The sequence below is a fragment of the Vanacampus margaritifer genome, chromosome 13 (assembly GCF_051991255.1).
Source record: "Vanacampus margaritifer isolate UIUO_Vmar chromosome 13, RoL_Vmar_1.0, whole genome shotgun sequence".
Taxonomy (NCBI): Eukaryota; Metazoa; Chordata; class Actinopteri; order Syngnathiformes; family Syngnathidae; genus Vanacampus; species Vanacampus margaritifer.
This window is the reverse complement of record NC_135444.1, coordinates 23,060,749-23,082,669: the sequence shown is the minus strand read 5'-3', so window position 1 is coordinate 23,082,669 and position 21,921 is coordinate 23,060,749. Positions and strand designations below refer to the sequence as shown.

Below are 21,921 nucleotides of genomic sequence, written 5' to 3'. Positions count from 1 at the left end.
AACAACTAATTTCCCACTTGTTCTCTGTCATGTTTGTGCTCTCAGACTGTGTCTTTTGCGTCGCAACTGCCTGATGTAATCGGCAGCCTATGAGAGTCATCCATAGCCTATAAAGGGAACAGCGGGAAGACACATTGTGTTTGTCGGACAATTCATCTGCTTGCCTCCACAGCCCAACGAATGATAGTTAGCTACCTAGCTTCACGTCTCTTGACGCACGATCCCTTCTCGACGTTTCTGGTCTAGCTTTCGCTGCCTCGTCTAGTCGTGAGTACGTTTCTCGCAAACCGCTTAGCTAATAACTTACTGGCCATACCATGTTTAGCATTTGGCCCTGGCTGATGCAAGAGCCTTTGTTGTCATAGCCATGTCACTGTTAGCCTCGATGGTTGCATCACCGTCAGTTGAAGCTTTGTTTTACAAGTAAATGCCAAAACTATTATTTGTGGTGGCGTTTTTGGGATCCAACTCCTGAACATAACACGACCGACTGGAGATGACCTCACCTGTGCTGAGGAAGTGGGCAACGACCAATCATGGCTCAGTTTGCTGACCAAACCCAGAAAACAGGTGAGCCATGATTGTTCGTTACTTCCTCGGCACATGTGATGTCACCTTCAGTCGACAGCAAGTGGAAAAATGTGTTTTCAAAGTTATTAATTGTTCAAGAAAAATTGTGAAGTTATCAAATTCATTCTGGACAAAATATTAACTTTTTACTGCTGAAAATGGCTCAATGAGTCAAGTATCCCTTTAAATAAACTTGCCCTTCAAAACCCTGCCAGAAATGTGCTAAAGGCTCTTGACACCTAAACTGGAACCAAAATACTACAAAAACAAAATGTACTAAAAAGCTGAGAAAAAAAACAAAAACAAAAACACAATAGGTTGGTGATCAACTACGGTTGCTGTAGGAGCAGGACTCTGCGCACCCCTCGACCCCTCCCCCATATGATCAGATTAACAGATGCAACAATAGACCAAGAAGGACCCTAAGAAATATCTCTCAATGCATGTAATCTCACAAGGCGATGTTTTTTTTTTTTCGGGGTGGGGGCGTGTACGCACGGCAGACAGAGCGTCTCAACCCGACAAAGCCTTTACTTGGGGGGGCGGGGAGGGGGGTGGTGTTCTTTGTCCCAATTAGCAGTCGATTAACAGGGTAGCGATGTCAAGGCGCAGATAGTGGCCTCATTGACGGCCAATATTTGCATGAAGAGCAGAAAGGCCTGATGTGTGTGTTGAAAGGCAGCTGTGCTATGAAAGAAATATTTCTCTGCTTTCCACATCTGTGCCGCCGGCAATGTGGCTGATTATTTTTGGGGCGTTGTGAGTCGGCATGCCCCCAGGAGGCAGGAGAGCAACAAGGGCCTCTGTTTCTTGAGCGTCCAACCCCCCCCTCGTACACCCCTTCTTCCCACCAGCAGCACTCTTGTTTTGCTCCCGTGCATGGGGGGGGGGGGCCCTCTGTGGACCCTAACAGAGCATCTCCAAGTCATCATCTCTGAGGCTTCACTCATAAACGTGTCAATTGACAACACTCTAGCAGCGGGGAAGGCGGGGGGGGGGGGGGGATCTCGGGTCTGGGGGTCTTCATGGTTTCCATGGAGCGGCGGTCCGACGAGCGGGTCCCCGGCCGGGCGAGGCATGCCATTCTTCTCCACTTAGTCTGACTCGGGGCTATTGTGGAGCGCAACAAGTGGCTCTCTGAGGAGGAAGAAAGGGGAGGGTTCAGGGTTCAAACCCAAACCTCCCGCCGGGACTCCCTCTCTCTGTTGTCAAATTTGTACGGACACAAAAAGAGCCGCCGTCTCGCCGGCGAGAACATCTTGAGGGAGGAGAAGCGGAGGAAGGTTAAGAAGAATCACGATCTGTTTATCTCGCAGGGCCCCCCCCCCCCCCCGACGTCTTCATCCTCTTTGGCGATCAAACTCTCTTTGGTTTTTCTTTCACGTTTTCTCCTGAGAATATCAGGTGAGTCTTTTCGACTTTTCGTTTCTTCGCAAAAGTGATTTCATCCTAAATGAATGTAAAGAATTGTTAGCTTTTGTTTTGTATGAATTTTTCGTCCAGTTTCATCTAGAATCCCATGAACCTGCATGATCCTGAAGAGACAAACCCGGGTTCCAATCATGCGTGTAGTGGTTCACATAACAGCAGCTGACGTTGGCTCAGTATGCAGTCCACTAGATTGGCCATGAACTTGAATTGTTTGTTTTTTTTTACTCCATTTTTCACGTTGCTGCCGAACCCGCTTTTGGGTTCTGGTGTGGCGGGAAGCAATCCACAAGCATGCCCTGGCCATAAAAATGGACTGATCCTCTACTTTAGTCAATTTGACCCAGATCCTTTACTTGGGTCAAAAAATGGGGTCATTTTGTACAAAACCCAGAAGTGGATCGGCCCATTTTTGATCCATAATTGTGTAACTTTTGACCCAACTGTTTTTAGAGCGTAGGTTAAGTTCCAGAGGTGGCAAATGTTGGTCCACAAAGTAAAAACCCTGCCACATTTTGGCTTTAGCCACAGGGGCTTCCACTAACCGGCAGGTAAACGAGCTGCAGCTCGTACGCATCACTAGGTTTACCTGCCGGTTAAGTAGAAGCACCTGTGGCTAAAACGGTGGCAGGGTTTTTCCTTTCTGGACCTGGGCCTGGATGTGCCACCTTTGATACTGTCATTTCCAAGTTCCCACGCAATGTCTAGGATGGACGGATGATGGGTTTGCCAACCTCAAGACTGTGGACTGATTCTGGGTGAGAATAGGGCTGGAAAAAAAACCAAAGTTCAAATGTATCCTTTGTTGACATCGCTTTACGACTGCATCGGTGTTTGATGTCAAATTAGTCAAACCATTTCAACTTGTTTATTCTGTGTATAATTGATTACACTGGTCAACAACACATTTTATTCAGAGCTGACTTTATTTGTCCCTAAATGTATTTTTGACGCTGATTTAAAAAACAAAACAAAAAAAAACACTTTTTTTTTCTTTTCTTTTTTTTTAACTCATCAAGCTTTTGAGATATAAATCCATTGACACTACCAATGCTTTCGGGACCAGATCCCTGTGATTTTGTAGTTGGATTACTGACGTGGTAATTTTCACTCTGCCAGCTGCTTCTAATGAGTTTTCACTATTTGAGGCTCTGAATGCTGGCATCCTCATTGAAAGCCGTCACACGCAAACGCACTCGCTACAATGTCTGACCGGCCCAATGCACCAAAAGTCAGGGCAGCTGCAATCCACACTGATTCCTTTTCTTTTTTTTTTCCTCGAGCCGCCACTCCTTTCAACATCTGCGAGCTTGTGACTGCCAAAACAAATGAAGATGGCGGCGACAAGTCATTACTTTTGCCTTTTTATTCGTTCCCGCCCCGCTGTCGGGATGAAAAGGAACGTCATAACAACATGGTAATAATAATAAGGCGTGGGCAATTCTGTCTGTCAGGGGGGCTTCCAAAGGACGGGAGTCGGGGGTGATTAAGCGCGAGGTGTGTCTCAAAGATAACACGAGATCCCAAGTGGAACGCGGGAATGTGTTAGTCAAACTTTAGATAAATGCAAACTGGGGGGGGGGGGGAGTATCCACACAGGTTACTTTAGGGTTACCAAGCGTTTGATCACGGTAATAGGCAGGTATTTTTTTTTATAAGAGGCTGCAAGTTGGCTTTTGTGAAAGAGAACACTTGGACATGTTGACAGCCAATTACAGAGGACGTAAGGTATAGACAAAGAAGGATTCAGATTCACTTGGGTTGGGAATCTTTGGCTGTCTCGCGATTGACAATGATTTCTGCTTCAATTTGTAGATGTACAAAGAATTCTCATGATCTACTCCAGTCTGACTCGCTAATGCTAATTAGCGCGCTACTCACGACACTTTTATCACTCAAAAGAACGGCTATTCATACAAAACGCTTCTGAAATGTATACAGAGAAGCATCTTAACGTGACTCACCAGCATATGCTCTTCCTACGCTACAAAAAAACAACTTTTATTTGCATTAAATTGATCGTGAATTTTTCCTTCTACTCCCGAATGTGGCTACAACTTAACTGTGTATCAGGACGCGCTGAACCACACTGCCCCTAAGTGGTCAAATTGGGTATAACATGAACAGCGTTCCCAGAAAGGCACACATAAACAAGGGCAAGACAGTATAAAATGATTTCAATAAAATCGATTTTGGGACATTTAAAATCGATTCTGAATCGTACTAAATGAGAATCGATTTTTTTTTTTTAAATATTCACACTTCAATGAACCCAACATGCATGTTTTTGGAAAGTGGAAAAAATAGAATCACATAAAAATGGAGAACATGCAAAATGAAGGCCGGAGATAAGATTTGAAACTTGAACATCACAACTGTGAGGCAGACGTGCTGATCACGAATGCCACCCTCGATGTAAAACCATAACCGATAATCTCTTCACCATCTCTCGGCTTTTAACAGAAAAGCGGCCCATGGCAGGAAACGCCACACAGCAGGGGGGTGTTTGTCACAGACCGTTCCCCACTGCCCAACAATAGATGCCACTGTCGCTACTGGCAAAAAAAATAAATCTTATAGTGACTTCACTTTGACTCGCTTAAAGATCAGGACTTCCTCTGCGCAAAACCAGAGCCCAGAATTTACGAAGGCATATTAGGGCCACGTCTGATTTAAAAAAATATATATATATTTAAAATATTTTCCAGGGCTGGGCAATATCCCGAAGAAAAAAAAAAAAACCTCAGAAATTTACAACAAATACACATAGAGGAACTACAGTCTAATGTGAGGAATTGTTGGTGGTTAATGGGACACTGTTTATAAAATGAAAAGGCAGGATGGAGACGGATTCATACTTATTAATTTAAACTTTACTCATCATACACCGGCAGCGAGAGCGACAACACTTCCTGATCAGCTGACTAACATTAACCAATCGGAAGCGAGCATACTTTAGGTAAATGCAAGTGGATGACGCAGAGCAGCAGATTCGACACATTAACTTAGATACTTGTACAAAAAAATGAAAAAATGTATGAATGTGTAAATAATAATTCTGAAAACATGTACAAGTAAATATACATTTTAACAAATTAACTTAAATTAACCCCCCCCCATCCTAATGACGATAAGCGTTATATAAAATGGACAGATGTATTTAACGGCCATCCTATTTTTCAAAATGTTGTTCGACAGATCTCAAGATGGAGTTGGCCACGACGGAGCTGCCCTCCCTGGCGTCCAATCAGACGTCACAAAGCTGCGCAGTGGAGTCGGCAACGGAGAACGTCCTATTTGGGAGCTTCTACATCCTGATCTTCTTCCTGGCACTCAACGGCAACAGCCTGGCGCTCTGGATCTTCTCGCACCAGCGCGGCACGTCCTCTCCAGCCAATATCTTCCTGACCCACCTGGCTGTGGCCGACTTGTCCTACGTGGTCATGCTGCCCCTGAGGGCCACCTACCACCTCACCGGGGGCCACTGGCCCTTTGGCGAGGTGCCCTGCCGCTTGGCAGGCTTCCTGTTTTACGTCAACATGTACGCCAGCTTGTACTTCCTGGCGTGCGTGGCGGGCGACCGCTACCTGGCGGTGGTCCATGCCGTCCGTTCGCTGAAGGTGCGCCGTGCCCGCTATGCCCACATCATCAGTTTCAGCTTGTGGGCGCTGGTCACCGTCTCCATGGCGCCCCTGCTGGTGACGCACCAGACGCAGGAGGTGGACGGTACGACCGTTTGTCTGCAGCTCTACCGGGAGAAAGCATCCCGCAAGGCGCTCATTTCCCTGGCGGTTGCTTTTACGCCACCCTTCCTTGCGACGCTGTCCTGCTACCTGCTCATCATCCGCAGCCTGCACCGAGGGTCCCGGCTGGAGCCCACCCTAAAACTGAGGGCCTTGCGCACCATCGGTCTGGTCATGCTCATATACGTGGTGTGCTTCCTGCCCTACCATGCCAGCCGGGCCACCTTCATCCTGGGCTTCAGCCACCCGGATGTGTCGTGCCAGACGCGCCGAGGCCTGAGTCTGGCCAACCGACTCACGTCACTCTTGACATGCCTCAACGGCGCCATGGATCCACTCATCTACCTGTTTGGCGCAGAAAAGTTCCGCGGTACCTTGATGCGACTGCTGTGCAAAGGCAAGGCAGCGGGGGCATCGGGGGCTACCAGCGGGGAGTTGAAGGGAACCCACGAGAGTTGCGTGAGTGCCAAGTCAGAGTTTTGAACTGGACCTTCATCCGCCAAATGCGTGCCAAACATTACTGAGTTTGATCACCCGGATGTTGTGTTCCTGTGACTTCCATGCAGCAACCACTCACAACTACGTCAGAAAAGCCTTTACCACACTGACCGTCATAGCAAAAGGGAACAGCAGAAAGTCCAGAACGTGGTGTTAAATTGAACATCCAGAGAGTCACTCCTCCCCCGCTTTCTGACAACAGTCCACCAATATATATAACCACAAAAGGTACCAAATTACGACCAAGTGTTACGTATTTTAGTTTACCGAAATCTATTGGCCATGTGAAATAGCGCAAAAATCCAAAAGAGAGGTTCGAACCCGGTTCGTCTGGTCGGAAGATGAGTGTTTTTGTTACCTTTTCCTAATCTCAGCCATCAACGTCCCATGTAAAGAGTAAGACGTAACGTGTACTGTAGCGCAAAAATCCAAAAGAGAGGTTCGAACCCGGTTCGTCTGGTCGGAAGATGAGTGTTTTTTTACCTTTTCCTAATCTCAGCCATCAAAGTCCCATGTAAAGAGTAAGACGTAACGTGTACTGTAGCGCAAAAATCCAAAAGAGAGGTTCGAACCCGGTTCGTCTGGTCGGAAGATAAGTGTTTTTGTTACCTTTTCCTAATCTCAGCCATCAACGTCCCATGTAAAGAGTAAGACGTAACGTGTACTGTAGCGCAAAAATCCAAAAGAGAGGTTCGAACCCGGTTCGTCTGGTCAGAAGATGAGTGTTTTTTTTACCTTTTCCTAATCTCAGCCATCAACGTCCCATGTAAAGAGTAAGACGTAACGTGTACTGTAGCGCAAAAATCCAAAAGAGAGGTTCGAACCCGGTTCGTCTGGTCGGAAGATGAGTGTTTTTGTTACCTTTTCCTAATCTCAGCCATCAACGTCTCATGTAAAGAGTAAGACGTAACGTGTACTGTAGCGCAAAAATCCAAAAGAGAGGTTCGAACCCGGTTCGTCTGGTCGGAAGATGAGTGTTTTTGTTACCTTTTCCTAATCTCAGCCATCAACGTCCCATGTAAAGAGTAAGACGTAACGTGTACTGTAGCGCAAAAATCCAAAAGAGAGGTTCGAACCCGGTTCGTCTGGTCGGAAGATGAGTGTTTTTGTTACCTTTTCCCAATCTCAGCCATCAACGTCCCATGTAAAGAGTAAGACGTAACGTGTACTGTAGCGCAAAAATCCAAAAGAGAGGTTCGAACCCGGTTCGTCTGGTCGGAAGATGAGTGTTTTTGTTACCTTTTCCCAATCTCAGCCATCAACGTCCCATGTAAAGAGTAAGACGTAACGTGTACTGTACAACTTCACTGAAAGCCTCATGCTAACCCCAACTATCAGTCAGTGGCGGCGAATTGACATGTATGTCAATACTACCAAAAATACTAGCATCATTATCGGCCCGTTTGCTCAGTAAGATAAAGGTTTGTCTTCCAACCAGATGACCCGGGTTTGATACCCATGACAATTTTTTCGCTATTTAACATGACTGATAGAACATGGCCGATAGAGGTCGCTAAACTACAATACGTAACACTTGGTCGTATTTTGGTGCACGGTAAAACGGTCGTTATGGTCGGTTTTGTTGGAGGACTTTGTTAACAAAGTGCTTGCACTCAAATTAGCACCAAACTTAAAGGTGAGAAAGGTTGTACTTCAAATCCAAAAGAACTTTATTATATATTTTCCGATGCTTCTGCCAAAGTTGAGGTCAATTGGTCGATCCACAGACATTTTTTTTTTTTTTTTTACACCTGCCAATGTCCAGTACCTTAACGGTACTTTGGCCCGCCGTGATGGCTCGTATTTTCCGTCGCTTCCAGTACTAATCTCATTGACGACAAAAGCCTTTTAACTGTGCTATATTTATTCCTTACGATGCATTTTAACAACTTAAGTGTTTGTTCATTCTCAACTTTTTTTTTTTTTATGCATGTTGGCGTGCCAGATTAAACTACAAATCACCTGACTGCCAACAAATTGTCTCTAAACCATTACAATGTAAAGTGTAATTTTTTTAAGTGTGTTGTCTGTTTCTGCATTTATCAATATTTCAAATCTTAGGATAAAGATTAAGAAGGTTAATAAAGTTTTAAAGTGGTCACAAAAAGACCCCTATTGGGTTGAAATCATAATCTGATCATGCTGGTCTCATGTAAATCAAGTCCTCTTTGAAATTTTACACAGACGCCAAAGTGAGAGCCCAAAGATAAAGATAATGGGTTAGAAGTGAGAACAACTTCATATGAGCATGATCATAAGTCAGAGTACTAGCATGTTAGCATTTAGCTTCATGTTTTGTTGATGACCTGTACAACCTCAAAGGAGCACTGCATTCACATCATTGAGTATTTTCACAGTATCGTGTACTTTGCTTGACAAATCTTCATTGTAAATCTAAACATCATTGCCCAGTAGCTTAAAACTATTTTTGTTACATTTCAGTTTTTTTATGAATTGTATATTATTATTATACAGTATACTATTGAGTATTTGTGGGTTTAATGTTTTGTGTCTTTTTGAAACTGTTCCACTGAGGATTTATTTGTTTTAGGAATTGACCGGTTGCTAAACGACACTCCAGGAAATGCAGAGCGGCCAATCACAGTATAAATATTTAAAAAAGGGCAATTGAGGAATTGGCCAATTACGTTAACTACGGCCAAAGGCGGGATGACATTTTTATAGTCCGACTGCGTTTGTGTTATCAAATGATTGTAAATAGAGAATTTGGAACATTGTGAACCTTTTGTGACTTTATATCGTCAACAATAAACATATGATGACAAAAGTTGAGTCCATCGCTGAGCTATGTCATTATCAGTACATTTAGTACGAATAAACAATTTCGACATCACGGTTTACTGTGAAAGTGGCTGAAGCTATTTAAAGATCAGGCAGGGCTTGTCATTTGTACATCTACTTTTTTTTGTGCCATGTGACCCGTGTTGTGGTTTTCTTCAGTGGTCTATTTTGCTCCTCCTATTTATGCAATGCTTCCTGTCCATTGCATGAAAATGGCAAGCCGTTCTAAACCGGTGCTTCCTGAATTTTTTTTTTTTAATACCCGACTTCTCATTTAAATTCATTTAAGATGATCATCAGATAACAGTAATTTTAGTGTTGAACATCGGGCTGATTACTTTTTTAAATAAAAGAGTCCCAGGTCTAGTTTAATTAGAAACAATATGTTATGTTAATTAAATCATTTATTATTGGTACTTCCTTTTTGTGAGTTCCTCGTTTTCTTTGTAACAGTTAAAATACATTTTAAAAAACTATATGAATCTGCAATTAACAAGAGAAAGGTATTAATAATTGTGTGTATGTATTTGCATTTATGGATGTGTGACTTATCCGGCATATGAGGAGGTGCGTGTGGGGGTGGTTGTGTCTGTTTCAAATGAGGAAGTGAGAATGACAGAGTGCACTTGTGAAAGATGAAGCTCCCAAAAACAAAAAACAAAAAAAACAATCGGCTTTAAAGTTCGACTTGTTTAGATGCAAAAGGGACAGGACCCATCAGGATGCTCAGCTACCACGCTTGGTGTCATGGCAATATCACCCGGTCCAAGACGGAGGATCTGCTCTCTAAGGTGGCCAAAGATGGAAGCTTCCTCATTCGGGACAGCGAGTCCATACAAGGGGCATTTGCCCTGTGTGTTTTGTAAGTACGCAACATGATCGTCCTCCTCAACGCGTGAAGTATATCTTTAAAAAGTGACATTGTTTTACCACAGATTTCAGAACCAAGTATACACATACAGAATCCTGCCCAATGAAGACAAGAAGCTGTCAGTCCAGGTGGGTCACAATTTGTTCAAGGTTTCTAAACACACTTCCCAACTGTCGTATGAGTCTAAAGGATGTCATCCATTGTGCAATAAAACGGAATCAAACTCAAATGAATGAAAACGACTTGTCCTATGAAGGTGGAGAGGGAACAGGAAGGTGTATACACACAAGATACCGTCACCTTGTAGCATTTTCTAGGCAAGTCGGGGTCTTAAGTGAAATAAATAGATGCGTCACAGATCAGACACAGCTGGGCAGAACATGATTAGGATAGGCAGTGAGCTCACTGACTTAGAATGAGTCGTATAATCAAGAGCTGATTGGTGGACATACAGTAGACAACGGGTGTCAGAGTGCGGTCCCCGAGGGCCTGAGTCCTGCATGTTTTCGAGTTTTCTCTACTCCAACACACCGGATTCAATGATCAGGATCATTATCAGGCTCCTGCAGAGCTTCCTGATGAGCTTCACTAGGAATCAGCTGTGTTGAACGTGGGAAACCTCTAAAACAAGCAGGACTCCGGCCCTCGAGGACGGGACTTTGACACCACTGCAGACGGAACAAGAAAGGAAAGGAGCTGACTGGTTGATACAACCAGAACAGAATACAAATTCTTATGGGTGGACATAGACAGAACAAGATATAGGGAAAAAGCTGCTTGGTTGACAAAGGAGGAACAGGATGGGAAAGGAGCTGATTGGTTGAGACAAGAGAAAGAGGTTAAGCAAAGGGCTGACTGGTTGGAAGAGGTGCAACCGGACAGCCAGGACAAACACCTGAGTGGTTGACAAAGGTGGGATAGGTCAAATTAAAGCTAGAAACCTAAAGAAAGAGTTGTCAGAGATGATCACAGGGAAACAAGTTGTCCAGTTGTTGATGACAAAGATCTATCAAGGATTGTGTGCTTGTGCTTCTCTCTTTCCTCCAGGCATCAGAAGGAGTTCCCATCCGGTTCTTTTCCATGCTTCCAGAGCTGGTGGAGGCCTACCACAACCCTAACATGGGGCTCATCACGCATTTGCAGTATGCCGTCCAAAGGGAGGAGGAGGTCGATGAGGAACCGGGTTAGGACACATTCAACTCAATGTTGAAATCCAACAAAAGATCCTAACAGCCCCGGTTTGTCCTCCAGAATCCAACAATCCTCCACCACAGCTTCCACCAAGGAACTTCATGGCCAACGAGATGAAGGACGGTGACATCAAGTCCTGTGAGCAGGCCGGCAAATGTCTGTCAGACGCCTTCCTGATGAAGCTGCAACACATGGACATGGCCACGTATGCTTGTTTTTCTTCAAAGTTGACAAAATAACCGCCGGGTACCTTGTCTAGGGATTAAATGGTTTTACTTGCATTGACAGGATACCAGAGGAGCAGCAAGCCCTCATTTTTGAGTACTTCAGGACCTCCATTTGTCTGGATACTGAACAAGTCCAGAGTGGGAACACCAGCCTTCCTGGTCTCAAGATGCTCATAGGGACAATCTGCAAGAATCTAAACAGGTATGCTCATCCATTGTTTCTTTCTTTCTTTCGGGCCGGATAATCTATTCTGGCACACCTCGGACTGGTCACAAGTCAATCACAGCATTCGTGCTCACACTACACCTACGTTCACTCAACAAACTCACATAACAGTCTTCAGTACAGATAACTGAGACATGTATTACCAAATAATACATATAAGACTTCTTTTTTTTTGGCGAGGTAGTGAAATTTCCCGCATCCTACCAGCTCTGGAGGTTTGCCGTAGAGCGTTGGACCAGCAGCTCTCGCCAGGCATTGGACTGTTTCCAAAACAAGTGAGTAGCATACTTGACCTTTTGTGTCCCGCAGAACTCAACAAGAACAACTTGTCACTGGCCTTTTTTTCCTTCCAGATCCCTGCAGATCCACGCCAAACGGTGTCCTTGAGGCTGGAGCAACTGACAAAACTGCTCTACTCCATTGAGGACAAGGTAACTTCCGATGTTCGTGCCGAAGAGTTATGCTGACAGGTTAAAAACATTTCTCTCTCTATTTAGGCTATAAATGCTGTCTGCAACTCTGTCGGCTATGAAGGAGGCCACAGAAAGTCTCTTATACCGCCTGTTGTCTTTGAGGTACCCCTGGCACCTTCTGGGAAATATATGGTTTGTCATTTATTGATCACGGTATCTCACTTGGAAGGTCAAGCAAGAATCTCTGGGAATCCCCACCAAGATGTTCATTAAGGTAGACGTGGACGGCGGAAAGCTTCACATCAAAAAGGCGAAGGACGTGCCTGACGACAAGTATTTTGTGCACAACAAAAGTAAGCCTTTTTTTTAACCACGCCGGTGATGACTCCTGGCTGCCACTTTCACAATCGACCCGATTCTCTGTTGTAAACCCGCACATTTGAAACCATGTACTGTCACTGCTACCCAGTCAGACAGCTGGTGAAGTCGCAGAAGATGCACGCCAAACTGGTCATCGTGGTGGAGACGGAGAAAGAGAAGATTTTACGCAAGGAGTTTGTGTTTGACAACACCAAGGTCAGTCATACTTTCGGCAAGCAGAGTGCGCACATGCCCGTTTTGATCATATGTCAGCAGAAACTGTTTTGCAAGGAGGAAAATCACTCATAACACATTTCAGACTCAGGAAAATCTTTCAGACATCATAGAATTTTCCAAACATACTCAAATCCGGCCCATTAATCGGGATGTCTGTACTCATGTGCTCATGTGAAGATTCATTTAAATAAATTTATGAGAGTGACATTGTTCCTACATCAGAAGAGAGAAGGCTTCTGTCAGCTTCTTCAACAAATGAAGAACAAACACTCGGAAAAGCCAGAACCGGACATGATCACGGTTTTTGTCGGCACCTGGAATATGGGTAAGAATCTTGAGTTCTGGCAACCACCTCTAGTTTAAACTCAGTAATCCTACCTGTTAGAGCAAATGGCATCATGTTGGATTATAATATAATCTGCAGGAAACGCAGGTCCACCGCACAACATCAACTCGTGGTTTCAGTGCCAAGGCCAAGGGAAGACCCAGGATGACACGGCTGACCACATCCCGCACGACATTTACGTCATCGGGACGCAGGAGGACCCTCTGGGCGAAAGGGACTGGGCCGACACGGTGAAAGGTGTCTTGAGGGATATCACAAACATCAGCTTCAAACAGGTCGGCGCGTCACTCAGGAAACGGCACTTTGTGCGCTGTCCATCCTAAATAAGCTTCGGACTTTGTAGGTCGTGATCCAAACGCTGTGGAACATTCGCATTATGGTCCTGGCCAAGCCAGAGCATGAAAACAGGATCTCGCATGTTTTCTCCGACAGTGTCAAGACGGGGATTGCCAACACTTTGGGTACGCAAGCCTAAAAATGACCTGACACAAATGTTCCTTCCTCCTCGTATCAACTGTGACCTTCAACTTTCCTCAGGAAACAAAGGAGCAGTAGGAGTGTCCTTCATGTTCAACGGAACATCCTTCGGTTTTGTCAACAGCCATCTGACGTCGGGAAGCGAGAAAAAGCTCAGGTGGGGAGGACATGTCGGTTTTCATTGCTTCTGGTTTTGCCTTAAAGTTGCAATATGGAACTTTTTCCCCCCAAAAAATAACTTAACAATAAGCTTTTTATTTGACCATTTATGACTGAAATGCCTTCTAATTAGTAGATGAACACCTTAGCTGTTCACAATGGGTACTCCTGCAAGCCTCTGGCCAATAGTTTTCAGACTGGATTCGGGTTAGAATTTCCCGCGCCCTGTCTGCGGATGTGACGTAATGTGCGCGGTGTGTATGTGAAGAACGGTATGCGCAGTTTCATTTTCCGTCAGCAGGTGGCAGTAGCAATTTGAAATGGAATATTCTACGTTCAGTAGCTTTAAATGCCGGCGTGAAATTTGTACGTGTACATTCTTTGCAGGCGTAACCAAAACTACTTGAACATCCTGCGATTCCTCAATCTGGGAGACAAGAAACTCAATCCGTTTGACATTACTCACCAGTTTACGCATCTCTTCTGGCTTGGTGATCTGAACTACCGTGTGGACTTCCCAAATCTGGTAACTTGCAAAAAAGAAAGAAAGAAAATATCATACACACATAAGTTTAGGTGTTGTTATAGTTCTGTTCAGGTGTGTGGCTCAATGAATGACCCCATAAAAGTTGTTATTGGAGTTTTGGGCTACCATTTTGCACTTTGTCAGGAAGCAGAGTATGTGGTATCAAAGATCAAGCAGCAGCAGTACCAGGAACTCCTGTGCAGAGACCAGCTCAACATGGAGATCAACGACGACAAAGTCTTCTTGCACTTTGGTACGTTTTGATTGATCAAACTCATACTTAAATAATAAAAAAAACACTGAGGATGATTTTCTTTCTCTCTTTCTTTGGAATCGTAGCTGAGGAGGAGATCACATTTGCGCCCACATATCGCTTTGAGCGCTACACGCGTGACAAGTATGCCTACACCAAAGCCAAAACCACAGGGGTATGCTTGTGTTTTGCCAGATGTGCGGACTGCACACTTTGAGACACTATGTATATCACACACACACACAAAAAAAAGCGCTTTACTAAAATCACGTATTTACACTGAAACCTCGCAGACTAAATATAATTTGCCATCATGGTGTGATCGTGTCCTGCGGAAGTCGTACCCTCTGGTTCACGTGGTCTGCCAAGCCTACGGTGAGTCATTTCCAGTGAATTTTTTTTCAGCTCAAAAATATTGACTAAAATTTGTTTAAAAAAATAAAAAAAAAACTTGAATGATTTTGATTCAAGTGTTTCTTCTCAATTGTCCAGGCTGCACAAACGACATTATGACCAGCGACCACTCACCGGTATTCGCTTCATTTGAAGTGGGCGTAGCCTCGCAGTTTGTCTCCAAGCGAGGTTTGTTCATCTTACGGATGATTTTCCACTCATCCTCTCCAAAACCACTGAGTTGTGTATTTTTCTTTTGTTTCCTCTAGATCCAAACAGTGCGCCCCAAGGCGGCATCCAGATCATGAACTGCAAGGCCACCCTGCTGACAAAGTCAAAGACCAAGTTCTTTATTGAATACCACTCCAGCTGCTTGGAGAGTAAGCGAACTGTCATTTTGGTCAATTTGAACATTTCAGGTTGAACACACTTGTTCGTACTGTTGCTTAACCACCATTATTATAAAAAGTAAAAAAAATAAAAAATTATGTTTGTGTCTGTGAATTGCAAGTAACAGCAAGATGAGGTCCACGTCAGAGATGCACCGCCTGCAAATCATTTTATAACGATTTTAATTGTCATGCAAGTGTAAAAATGTTTTTTAAAAAAACGTTTTTAAAAAATTGTTTATAAAAAAAAGTGAAAGAAAAAGAAAAAAGTGCCCAGAAATCTTCCTTTGACGCTTGCTGAGTTGAGTCTCACGTACAGTAATATTTGTTCAGTATGTTTAAGTCTTGATGCTGACGTAATTTTGTCATCTTGAGGTCCAACCTTTTTGCAATATTTGTTGTCAAAGAAAAAGCCTGTAATTCACCTTACATAATGGTGGTTTGAATTCCAACATTGAATGCAGCTTTACAGGAGCATCTATTCAGCCATTCCTGCGTACCTTAATTGCATCAGCTTCAAAGGCAGAACCTCCCCAAAAACTGAATATTTCATTGAATTCCTCCAGAAAGTGTCAGGACCCCCGAAGGTGAGAACACGGAACATTCGGACGGCTCCATCAAAGTGTGGTTTGGCAACCAAGTCGAGGTAAGGATTGTGATTACGAGTAAAGTGGACCTGTCGCAGAATCAAATGAATCTTGTCTATCTATTTCCAGCTGACGCCAATCATCTCGGACGCTGAGTACCTTCTTGACCAGCACATCCTCATCTGTGTAAAATCCACTGACTCGGACGAGTCGTACGGTAAAGACGGCTGAAAAAAGGCGGTGGAAAGAGAACGTGGAAAAGACTTGAAATGGACGTTTTTTTGCGTGTGTATTTGTTCCAAGGTGAGGGTTGCGTAGCCCTACGAGCCGCCCAGTTCTGCTACACCGAGTTCCAAGTGGCGCTCACGCACCACGGCGAGAAATCCGGCATGTTGACCGGCGGTATTCAGCTACACACCTCTGAAGGCAAACCCACGGAGAAGTTATATGGTGAGTCCGATCACTTTATTTAGTTGGAAACGTTTGCTTGATCCGTTGACTTTCTTTGACCCTCAGACTTTGTCAAAGTGGAGAGAGACGACTCGAAAAGCAAAAGTGGTGACAGGACTCCGGTCAGCCAGTCAACACATGACATATCCAACCCCAACTACATGGAGGTGTCCTACAGGAGTGTGATTGACAAAGGTTGGAGTTACAGCATGCCACCCAGGAACCTGCCCATCGCAGGCCAAGCCGGGATAGACTCAAAGAAGAGTCCCACCGGAAAACCTTTGAAGCCAGCGTGAGTGCCTGGTTTCACAGTTGACAACTGAGTGGAAGATGTTTTCCCCATGAAGCAGTACAGTCCGGTTCTGAACTGAACCAAACAGTTTGATGGAAATGTGGATTTGATCTCTTAGGAATGTGGAGGCGTCAGAGATGTTCGACAATCCCCTCTACGGGCCCATGAGAACATCACAACGTCAATGCAAGGACCAGGATGCCACGCAGAAGAACCAGCTCTTGCAGCCAGATCCCCTTTTAGGATCTAAGCCAGCGGACGGAGACATCGAACGCCCCCCGATGCCCACCCCTCGCAATCGTTCCTTCACCTGCTCTGAGTCTAAGGCTCCCCTTCCAGCCGCTGTCGCCCAGTACAAGAAGCCAGTGGTTCCGTCACGCTCGCAGGGTTGCGTTGTCAACAGCCGACCGCCGCTTCCCATCAAAGCTCGCCCAGGACCTCCGGATGTATTGGCCCCCAAACCCAGAGACTACAGGGACAGCTCTGAAATCCCAGGGAAGCTCAGACTGCCAAGGACCGGCCAGACAGTGCTCCAAAAAGATTGTAAGGAGGGTTTCGTGTCCACACTTACCGTTCACAACTCAATTTTTGTTTTGGTCTCATTTCACCCCAGTTCGGCTCCTAAGTAAACCAAAAAGTGTGAAAGACAGTTTCCAAAAGACAGTGGTCCCCTCCATTTACTATTCGGAGTTACAGCGCCATTCTGCTGTTAATCCTTTCTGATTCGATAGATCTGATTGAGGTCAGATTGCATTTTCACCACAATGGTAACCACTAGAGTTCCTTTACAACCGTCCTCAGGTTCTGGAACCAATGACTTTTCTCCATACCTGAGGTCTGGTAATTTTCTCACAACAAAATCGTAAATTATTATTTTTTGGAACGGTTTTATTGTTCCCGAAGCGGTCAATTTGGTCCACACCTGAGGTTGGATTGGTTGGTCACCATAAAAGACCTACGCTAGAATTTATTTGAAACCATCCCGAGGTTCTCGAACCGGTTGATTTACACTGCATATTTTTGGCGCCAGAGCTATGCAAGAATTTGTTTGGAAACTTGACAAAGGTTGACAAACAGAAATGAGCCAGAGATCATTCGGAACAATCCTAGGGATTTCAAATTGGTCAATTTAGGCAGCACCTGAGGTCAGAATGCTTTTCACCACAACAGACCCACAGCAGCGTCTGTTAGAAACTGTCCCCGGGGTTCTCAAACCAGTTAATTCGCTCCACACCCAAGGTCAGAACCCTTGCACACCGTAATCACGCCAGATTTCAACTGGAACACCTTGAGGTTCTCAGACCTGTCAATTTGGTCTGTTGCCGAGGTCAGATTGCTGTCTCACCACAATGGAACCATGCTAAAGTCCATTTGGTTTCAAACCAGGCAATTTGACTATAAAAGAGGGAGAAACGGACGAAAGGGTGCCCTAACAAATGTGTTTTAAATGTTCAGACCAAGATGTGTCATGATGGCCTTTTTTTTCTCTTTTCAGCACATCCCAACGTACCCAAGATGGGCCATTCCATGAAGTGAGATCTGGTTGCAATTTGGGACACCACTTACCTGCATCACCACTATTCCTTTATTGTGATCTTTCCTGTGCCTCATTTCTGCTGAGCTGAATGAGTGCCCTCCATAATTATTGGCACCCCTGGTTAAGATGTGTTAGTCTTAAAATAAATTCAATTTTTATTCCATAAGCATGCTCTCATACTGAAAATTGTAGAAACAGTACACCAGACACAGAATCAAGATACCCCCATGGCCATGTCAGTCCCCAGACCTCAAGCCCCTTGAAAACCCTCAGGGTGAGTGAAAGAGGAGAGTACAGAGGACCCAGGTCGGCGGATGATGTAGAGCAGAGGTGGGCATCGAGGGCCTGCGGGTTTTGCATGTTGCCCTACTCCAACACAGCTGATAAATGATCAGCTCATCAGCAAGCTCTGCATAAGCCAGATCATGATCCTGTTGATTGGAATCAGCTTGTGTTGGAAGTGAGAAACCTCCAAAACCTGCAGGACTCCGGCCTTCGAGGATCGAGATTGCCCACCTCTGATCTAGAGAGTGCAAATAGAAATGGTCGAAGATCCCTCTTTCTGTATTTTCCCCATCTTGTGAAACATTATAGGAGAAAATTAAGTGTGGTTTTGTTGGTAAAAGGGACTGTTTAACACCAGGGTACTAATAATTGTGGCACACATGGTTTGATCTAAAATAATGATTTCTTAATGTGGTATTTTCCCCCACTGAATAAATGCACACGAATTAAAGGTTGGTCCTATAATATTTTGGCAAAAAATAAATAAATAATTGGAAGCTAAAGAACACACACATATGGACACATATTATTGACACTTTACAGCAGCCACCGAATGTTTATAGTCGCATCTTGCACATACTGTATTGTACATTTGATGCTGCTGAGATGTATTAGCCTGTTTTAGCACTACAGAAAGAGTCACAGTTGAGTAATAATACATACATTGGTGACGTACTGACGTATGTTGTTCTCAATTGGCACTTCCAGGCAGTGCAGTGAAGAAATAACAATCCCGTGGAACCTGTGTGGAAGAGGGAAAATCGAGTGGATATCATAAATCGACAAAGTTAGCGTCAACTACTCCACGTGTTGTATTGCTATCTATAGATACCGCGTCACAATAGTTAATAATATAAGAAACCAACATTTAGTTGGTAAATGAAGTACCAAGTACCATTTACAGTAGACATAACGATTAACGAATATCATCACAAGTGCGAGGCAAAAGCTTACATTATGGTCAATTTAGCGAATTTGTCGCCACCGGGTGGAACTCTGGACAAAGCGCCTCCATCACCACATTTTGTCGCCGTGATATGACGTCATACACGTAATCGACGTCAGCCCAAACGCCGCAAAAATCAAAACGGCGCAGCTATGGTGAGAAAACCGGCTCGAATGAATGAATTTCTCGCCATTTTCAGCCTTTTGGCGATGTCAAATGAAACTTTTCGTCACATCGAAGAGAATGTTTTCTTTGTTTGTGTGCTAACTTCCTTCTCTGTGCTGTTAGCTTGCTGCTAGGCTAACGTTGCCGTGTCGTTTTGTGCTCTTTTTTTTATGTTCAGCTTTTCTACTCGTTTTTCAAGTCGCTTGTGGGCAAAGACGTGGTGGTCGAACTAAAAAACGACCTGAGGTGAGCTTTATTGTTATATTGGTTACAATTGATTACCAACAACGTTGTGTGAATTCATCAAAAATGGATTGTAGCTAGCGGTGCATCATCGGTTGTACCGTTTTACACACAAGTGTTTATTGTGTTTTTTATTTTCGTTTTAGCATATGTGGAACGCTTCATTCAGTTGACCAGGTACGAGTACATTTTTATTTATATTAATGTAGTTTTTTTTAGAGTGAAATGTGCGTTGTGAAAGTCCCAAAGGGGCGTTTAAAAGTAATAAAATGAGGGAAATTTTACCTATCAAGGATTTGTAAACATAGCTAGTTTGAAAAAAAGAAAACGAGTATGTCTTAACTATATTTGTACTTCATACACTTATAAATTATGGTGTTTCTTCTCTTAAGAAAAACTTGCTCATAGCCAGTAGAAAAAAAATACATTGGCAGACAAATAACAAAAATATTTTTGCCTTGATTTGAAATATTTCATGGCGGTGTGCATTTGGCTAATAAAAGATTTTAGCTTTTGCAGTGAATGTACTGTCTTAGTGTGTCAAAATGGACACAATTAAAAACCAAGCTAGTGCTGACTTGCTGACCCAAGACTTTTGACCATTCCTTGACACGCTGTGGTTTGCTTTCTTATCCTGTTTCAGTACCTCAACATCAAACTGACAGACATCAGCGTCACAGATCCAGAAAAATACCCGCACATGGTAAGTAATGTGATGTGGTTGCTAGCCAAAACAGCAGTATCTACTACAGCCCATTGACTGATTGTTTAAACCAATGGCAACAAAAGTGAGCACACCTTTAAGTGAAAACATGTGACTTTTTGGTGTTAAAAGGTTTTAGGTGCGAATGTAATCATTGTCACACGTTCTCATACTGGTCACGAGAAGTTCAATCTGGCACCAGATGGGAAAGCGATCTAAAGAAAGCCTGCAAACGGGAGTAAAGCAGACTTTCTCATCAGACCACATGGGCGCGGTTCAAGTAATTCGTGCCCTGTGGTCTGATGAGACCAAGATGAACTTATTTGGTTGGGTTGTTGTCAAGAATGAATGACGGTGGCTACACAAAATATCAATGCTTAGAAAGTGTTTTTGGACATTTGGACTTGATCACATACTTTGCACAAACTCTACACTGACATGGGAGTAAAACGCGACAATTAGCCTTCCGTTAGACTCTGAAGTTTGTGGTCCCTCCACAAAGTTGTGTTGTGACACAAACTCTTGGCGGTGGTTGATTTCAGTTGTCCGTGAAAAACTGCTTCATCCGCGGCTCGGTGGTGCGCTATGTTCAGCTGCCCGCCGACGAGGTGGACACGCAGCTACTTCAAGACGCCGCACGCAAAGAGGCCATGCAGCAGAAGCAGTGATTGCAGTTGTGGGTTGGGGGGGGGGGGGGGTCGTTTATTGTTTGGGCCAAGGTTGTCACAAAGAAGACTTGAGTTGTTTTGTGTTCATTCAAAAAGCGGTCAGGTATGGGCTCATCTTTGTTAGTCAACTCCATATTTTGACATTAAGAAAACATCTTACAAAAGATAAAAAAAAAAAAGCAAATTATAATATTATAATTACCATCTAAATATCCGTAGAAGGGATTGGTTGATTTAATTTCATGTGAAAGTAACTTGGAGTCAACAGAGCCCAGCGGATTTCATACCTTTCTTAATTTTACTGTTTAAAAACAAAAAGAAGAAGCAAACTTTTGTATGAAACAGGTATTTTTTTAAACCTCATGTTTTGATGTCTCTTTTTTTTTTTGTTGTTTTTTTTTATTGCAACTGTGACATTGAGCCTCAATAGGTTATTAGGTGTTGTTTTGTAAATGCTCAAATGTTTATTTCTGGGAAATAAAGCTGCAAAATCTCATAGCAAATCTGGTTGGTGTCTGTCTTTAGAAAACCCCCCAATGTATTTTATTTATTACTTGAAGGGATATTTTATTTAACTTAAGCTGTTGTATTAAAAATTTTGGGCAACGCTACTTGGACTACAATGAGAAAATTGTCATATGAATTTTACAGGCAAAAAAAGGAAATTGTTTGATAAAAAGTAAAAGTAAATTAATTATATTTTCAAAATTGTCATATTGTTTAAAATGTTACGTCTTTTGGAGAAATGGATGTTTGCATGAGAAAAGTGTTGGAAACTTAAGGGAATTAAATACATATTTCAGAGCAGAGTCGTAAACTTAGAATACAATCGTATTTGTCAGTTTTTAAGTCATGTTACGAATGAAAAATGTGTACTGTTGACAAAAGTAAAGCTTATGTTAAGAAAAAGTAGTTTTTTAGTCAAATTACCAGAAT

General features: G+C 43.6%; 3 protein-coding genes and 1 long non-coding RNA gene across 8 annotated transcripts in view; 3 read left to right on the top strand and 1 right to left on the bottom strand.

Annotated features, from left to right (window-relative positions):
- The window catches only part of LOC144062811 (uncharacterized), a 46,671-nt gene extending 27,389 nt beyond the window's left edge, over positions 1 to 19,282 (bottom strand). For 2 of the 3 annotated variants that reach the window (XR_013296451.1, XR_013296452.1), the window contains exons 1-4: positions 19,215 to 19,282; positions 18,924 to 19,002; positions 14,856 to 15,045; positions 14,015 to 14,078 (exon numbers count right to left, since the gene is read on the bottom strand). This is a non-coding gene — a long non-coding RNA (uncharacterized LOC144062811). The remainder of the gene's footprint in view (positions 1 to 14,014; positions 14,079 to 14,855; positions 15,046 to 18,923; positions 19,003 to 19,214) is intronic. The other variant, XR_013296453.1, reaches the window with a different exon arrangement.
- gpr17 (G protein-coupled receptor 17) lies at positions 126 to 9,032 on the top strand. Of its 3 annotated transcripts, XM_077584531.1 has the most exons (3): positions 126 to 271; positions 1,887 to 1,974; positions 5,197 to 9,032. In XM_077584531.1, the coding sequence occupies exon 3, from the start codon at positions 5,205 to 5,207 to the stop codon at positions 6,222 to 6,224; it is 1,020 nt and encodes a 339-aa protein (XP_077440657.1). In that variant the 5' UTR covers positions 126 to 271; positions 1,887 to 1,974; positions 5,197 to 5,204; the 3' UTR covers positions 6,225 to 9,032. The 3 variants fall into 3 exon arrangements, with proteins under 3 accessions (XP_077440657.1, XP_077440656.1, XP_077440655.1); XM_077584530.1 differs by lacking the exon at positions 1,887 to 1,974; XM_077584529.1 differs by lacking the exon at positions 126 to 271 and having other exon boundaries at positions 1,585 to 2,756.
- Positions 9,186 to 18,711, top strand: inpp5d (inositol polyphosphate-5-phosphatase D). The gene is made up of 26 exons (XM_077584524.1): positions 9,186 to 9,903; positions 9,977 to 10,040; positions 10,960 to 11,095; positions 11,164 to 11,308; positions 11,392 to 11,532; positions 11,741 to 11,831; positions 11,910 to 11,987; positions 12,054 to 12,131; positions 12,199 to 12,322; positions 12,439 to 12,545; positions 12,789 to 12,891; positions 12,991 to 13,187; positions 13,256 to 13,373; positions 13,450 to 13,546; positions 13,936 to 14,074; positions 14,219 to 14,327; positions 14,414 to 14,502; positions 14,621 to 14,702; positions 14,820 to 14,909; positions 14,990 to 15,100; positions 15,676 to 15,755; positions 15,826 to 15,913; positions 16,000 to 16,146; positions 16,213 to 16,438; positions 16,557 to 16,981; positions 17,934 to 18,711. Exons 1-26 carry the CDS (start codon positions 9,764 to 9,766, stop codon positions 17,972 to 17,974), a joined length of 3,246 nt encoding a protein of 1,081 aa, XP_077440650.1. The 5' UTR covers positions 9,186 to 9,763; the 3' UTR covers positions 17,975 to 18,711.
- smx5 lies at positions 18,877 to 21,488 on the top strand. Its single transcript, XM_077584532.1, has 5 exons — positions 18,877 to 19,361; positions 19,550 to 19,617; positions 19,761 to 19,791; positions 20,258 to 20,317; positions 20,860 to 21,488. The coding sequence occupies exons 1-5, from the start codon at positions 19,359 to 19,361 to the stop codon at positions 20,983 to 20,985; spliced, it is 288 nt and encodes a 95-aa protein (XP_077440658.1). The 5' UTR covers positions 18,877 to 19,358; the 3' UTR covers positions 20,986 to 21,488.
- The last annotated feature ends 433 nt before the right edge of the window (positions 21,489 to 21,921 follow it).

What these genes read in the sequence shown, in the direction of transcription:
- gpr17 (XM_077584530.1), top strand. Translation starts at nt 5,205, where the DNA reads ATGGAGTTGGCCACGACGGAGCTGCCCTCCCTGGCGTCCAATCAGACG.
- inpp5d (XM_077584524.1), top strand. Translation starts at nt 9,764, where the DNA reads ATGCTCAGCTACCACGCTTGGTGTCATGGCAATATCACCCGGTCCAAG. An exon ending in GCAGTTTGTCTCCAAGCGAG is followed by an intron (nt 14,910 to 14,989) that starts GTTTGTTCATCT and finishes TGTTTCCTCTAG; the next exon opens with ATCCAAACAGTGCGCCCCAA. An exon ending in TGACTCGGACGAGTCGTACG is followed by an intron (nt 15,914 to 15,999) that starts GTAAAGACGGCT and finishes ATTTGTTCCAAG; the next exon opens with GTGAGGGTTGCGTAGCCCTA.
- smx5 (XM_077584532.1), top strand. An exon ending in CGCTTCATTCAGTTGACCAG is followed by an intron (nt 19,792 to 20,257) that starts GTACGAGTACAT and finishes ATCCTGTTTCAG; the next exon opens with TACCTCAACATCAAACTGAC. An exon ending in CAGAAAAATACCCGCACATG is followed by an intron (nt 20,318 to 20,859) that starts GTAAGTAATGTG and finishes GGTTGATTTCAG; the next exon opens with TTGTCCGTGAAAAACTGCTT.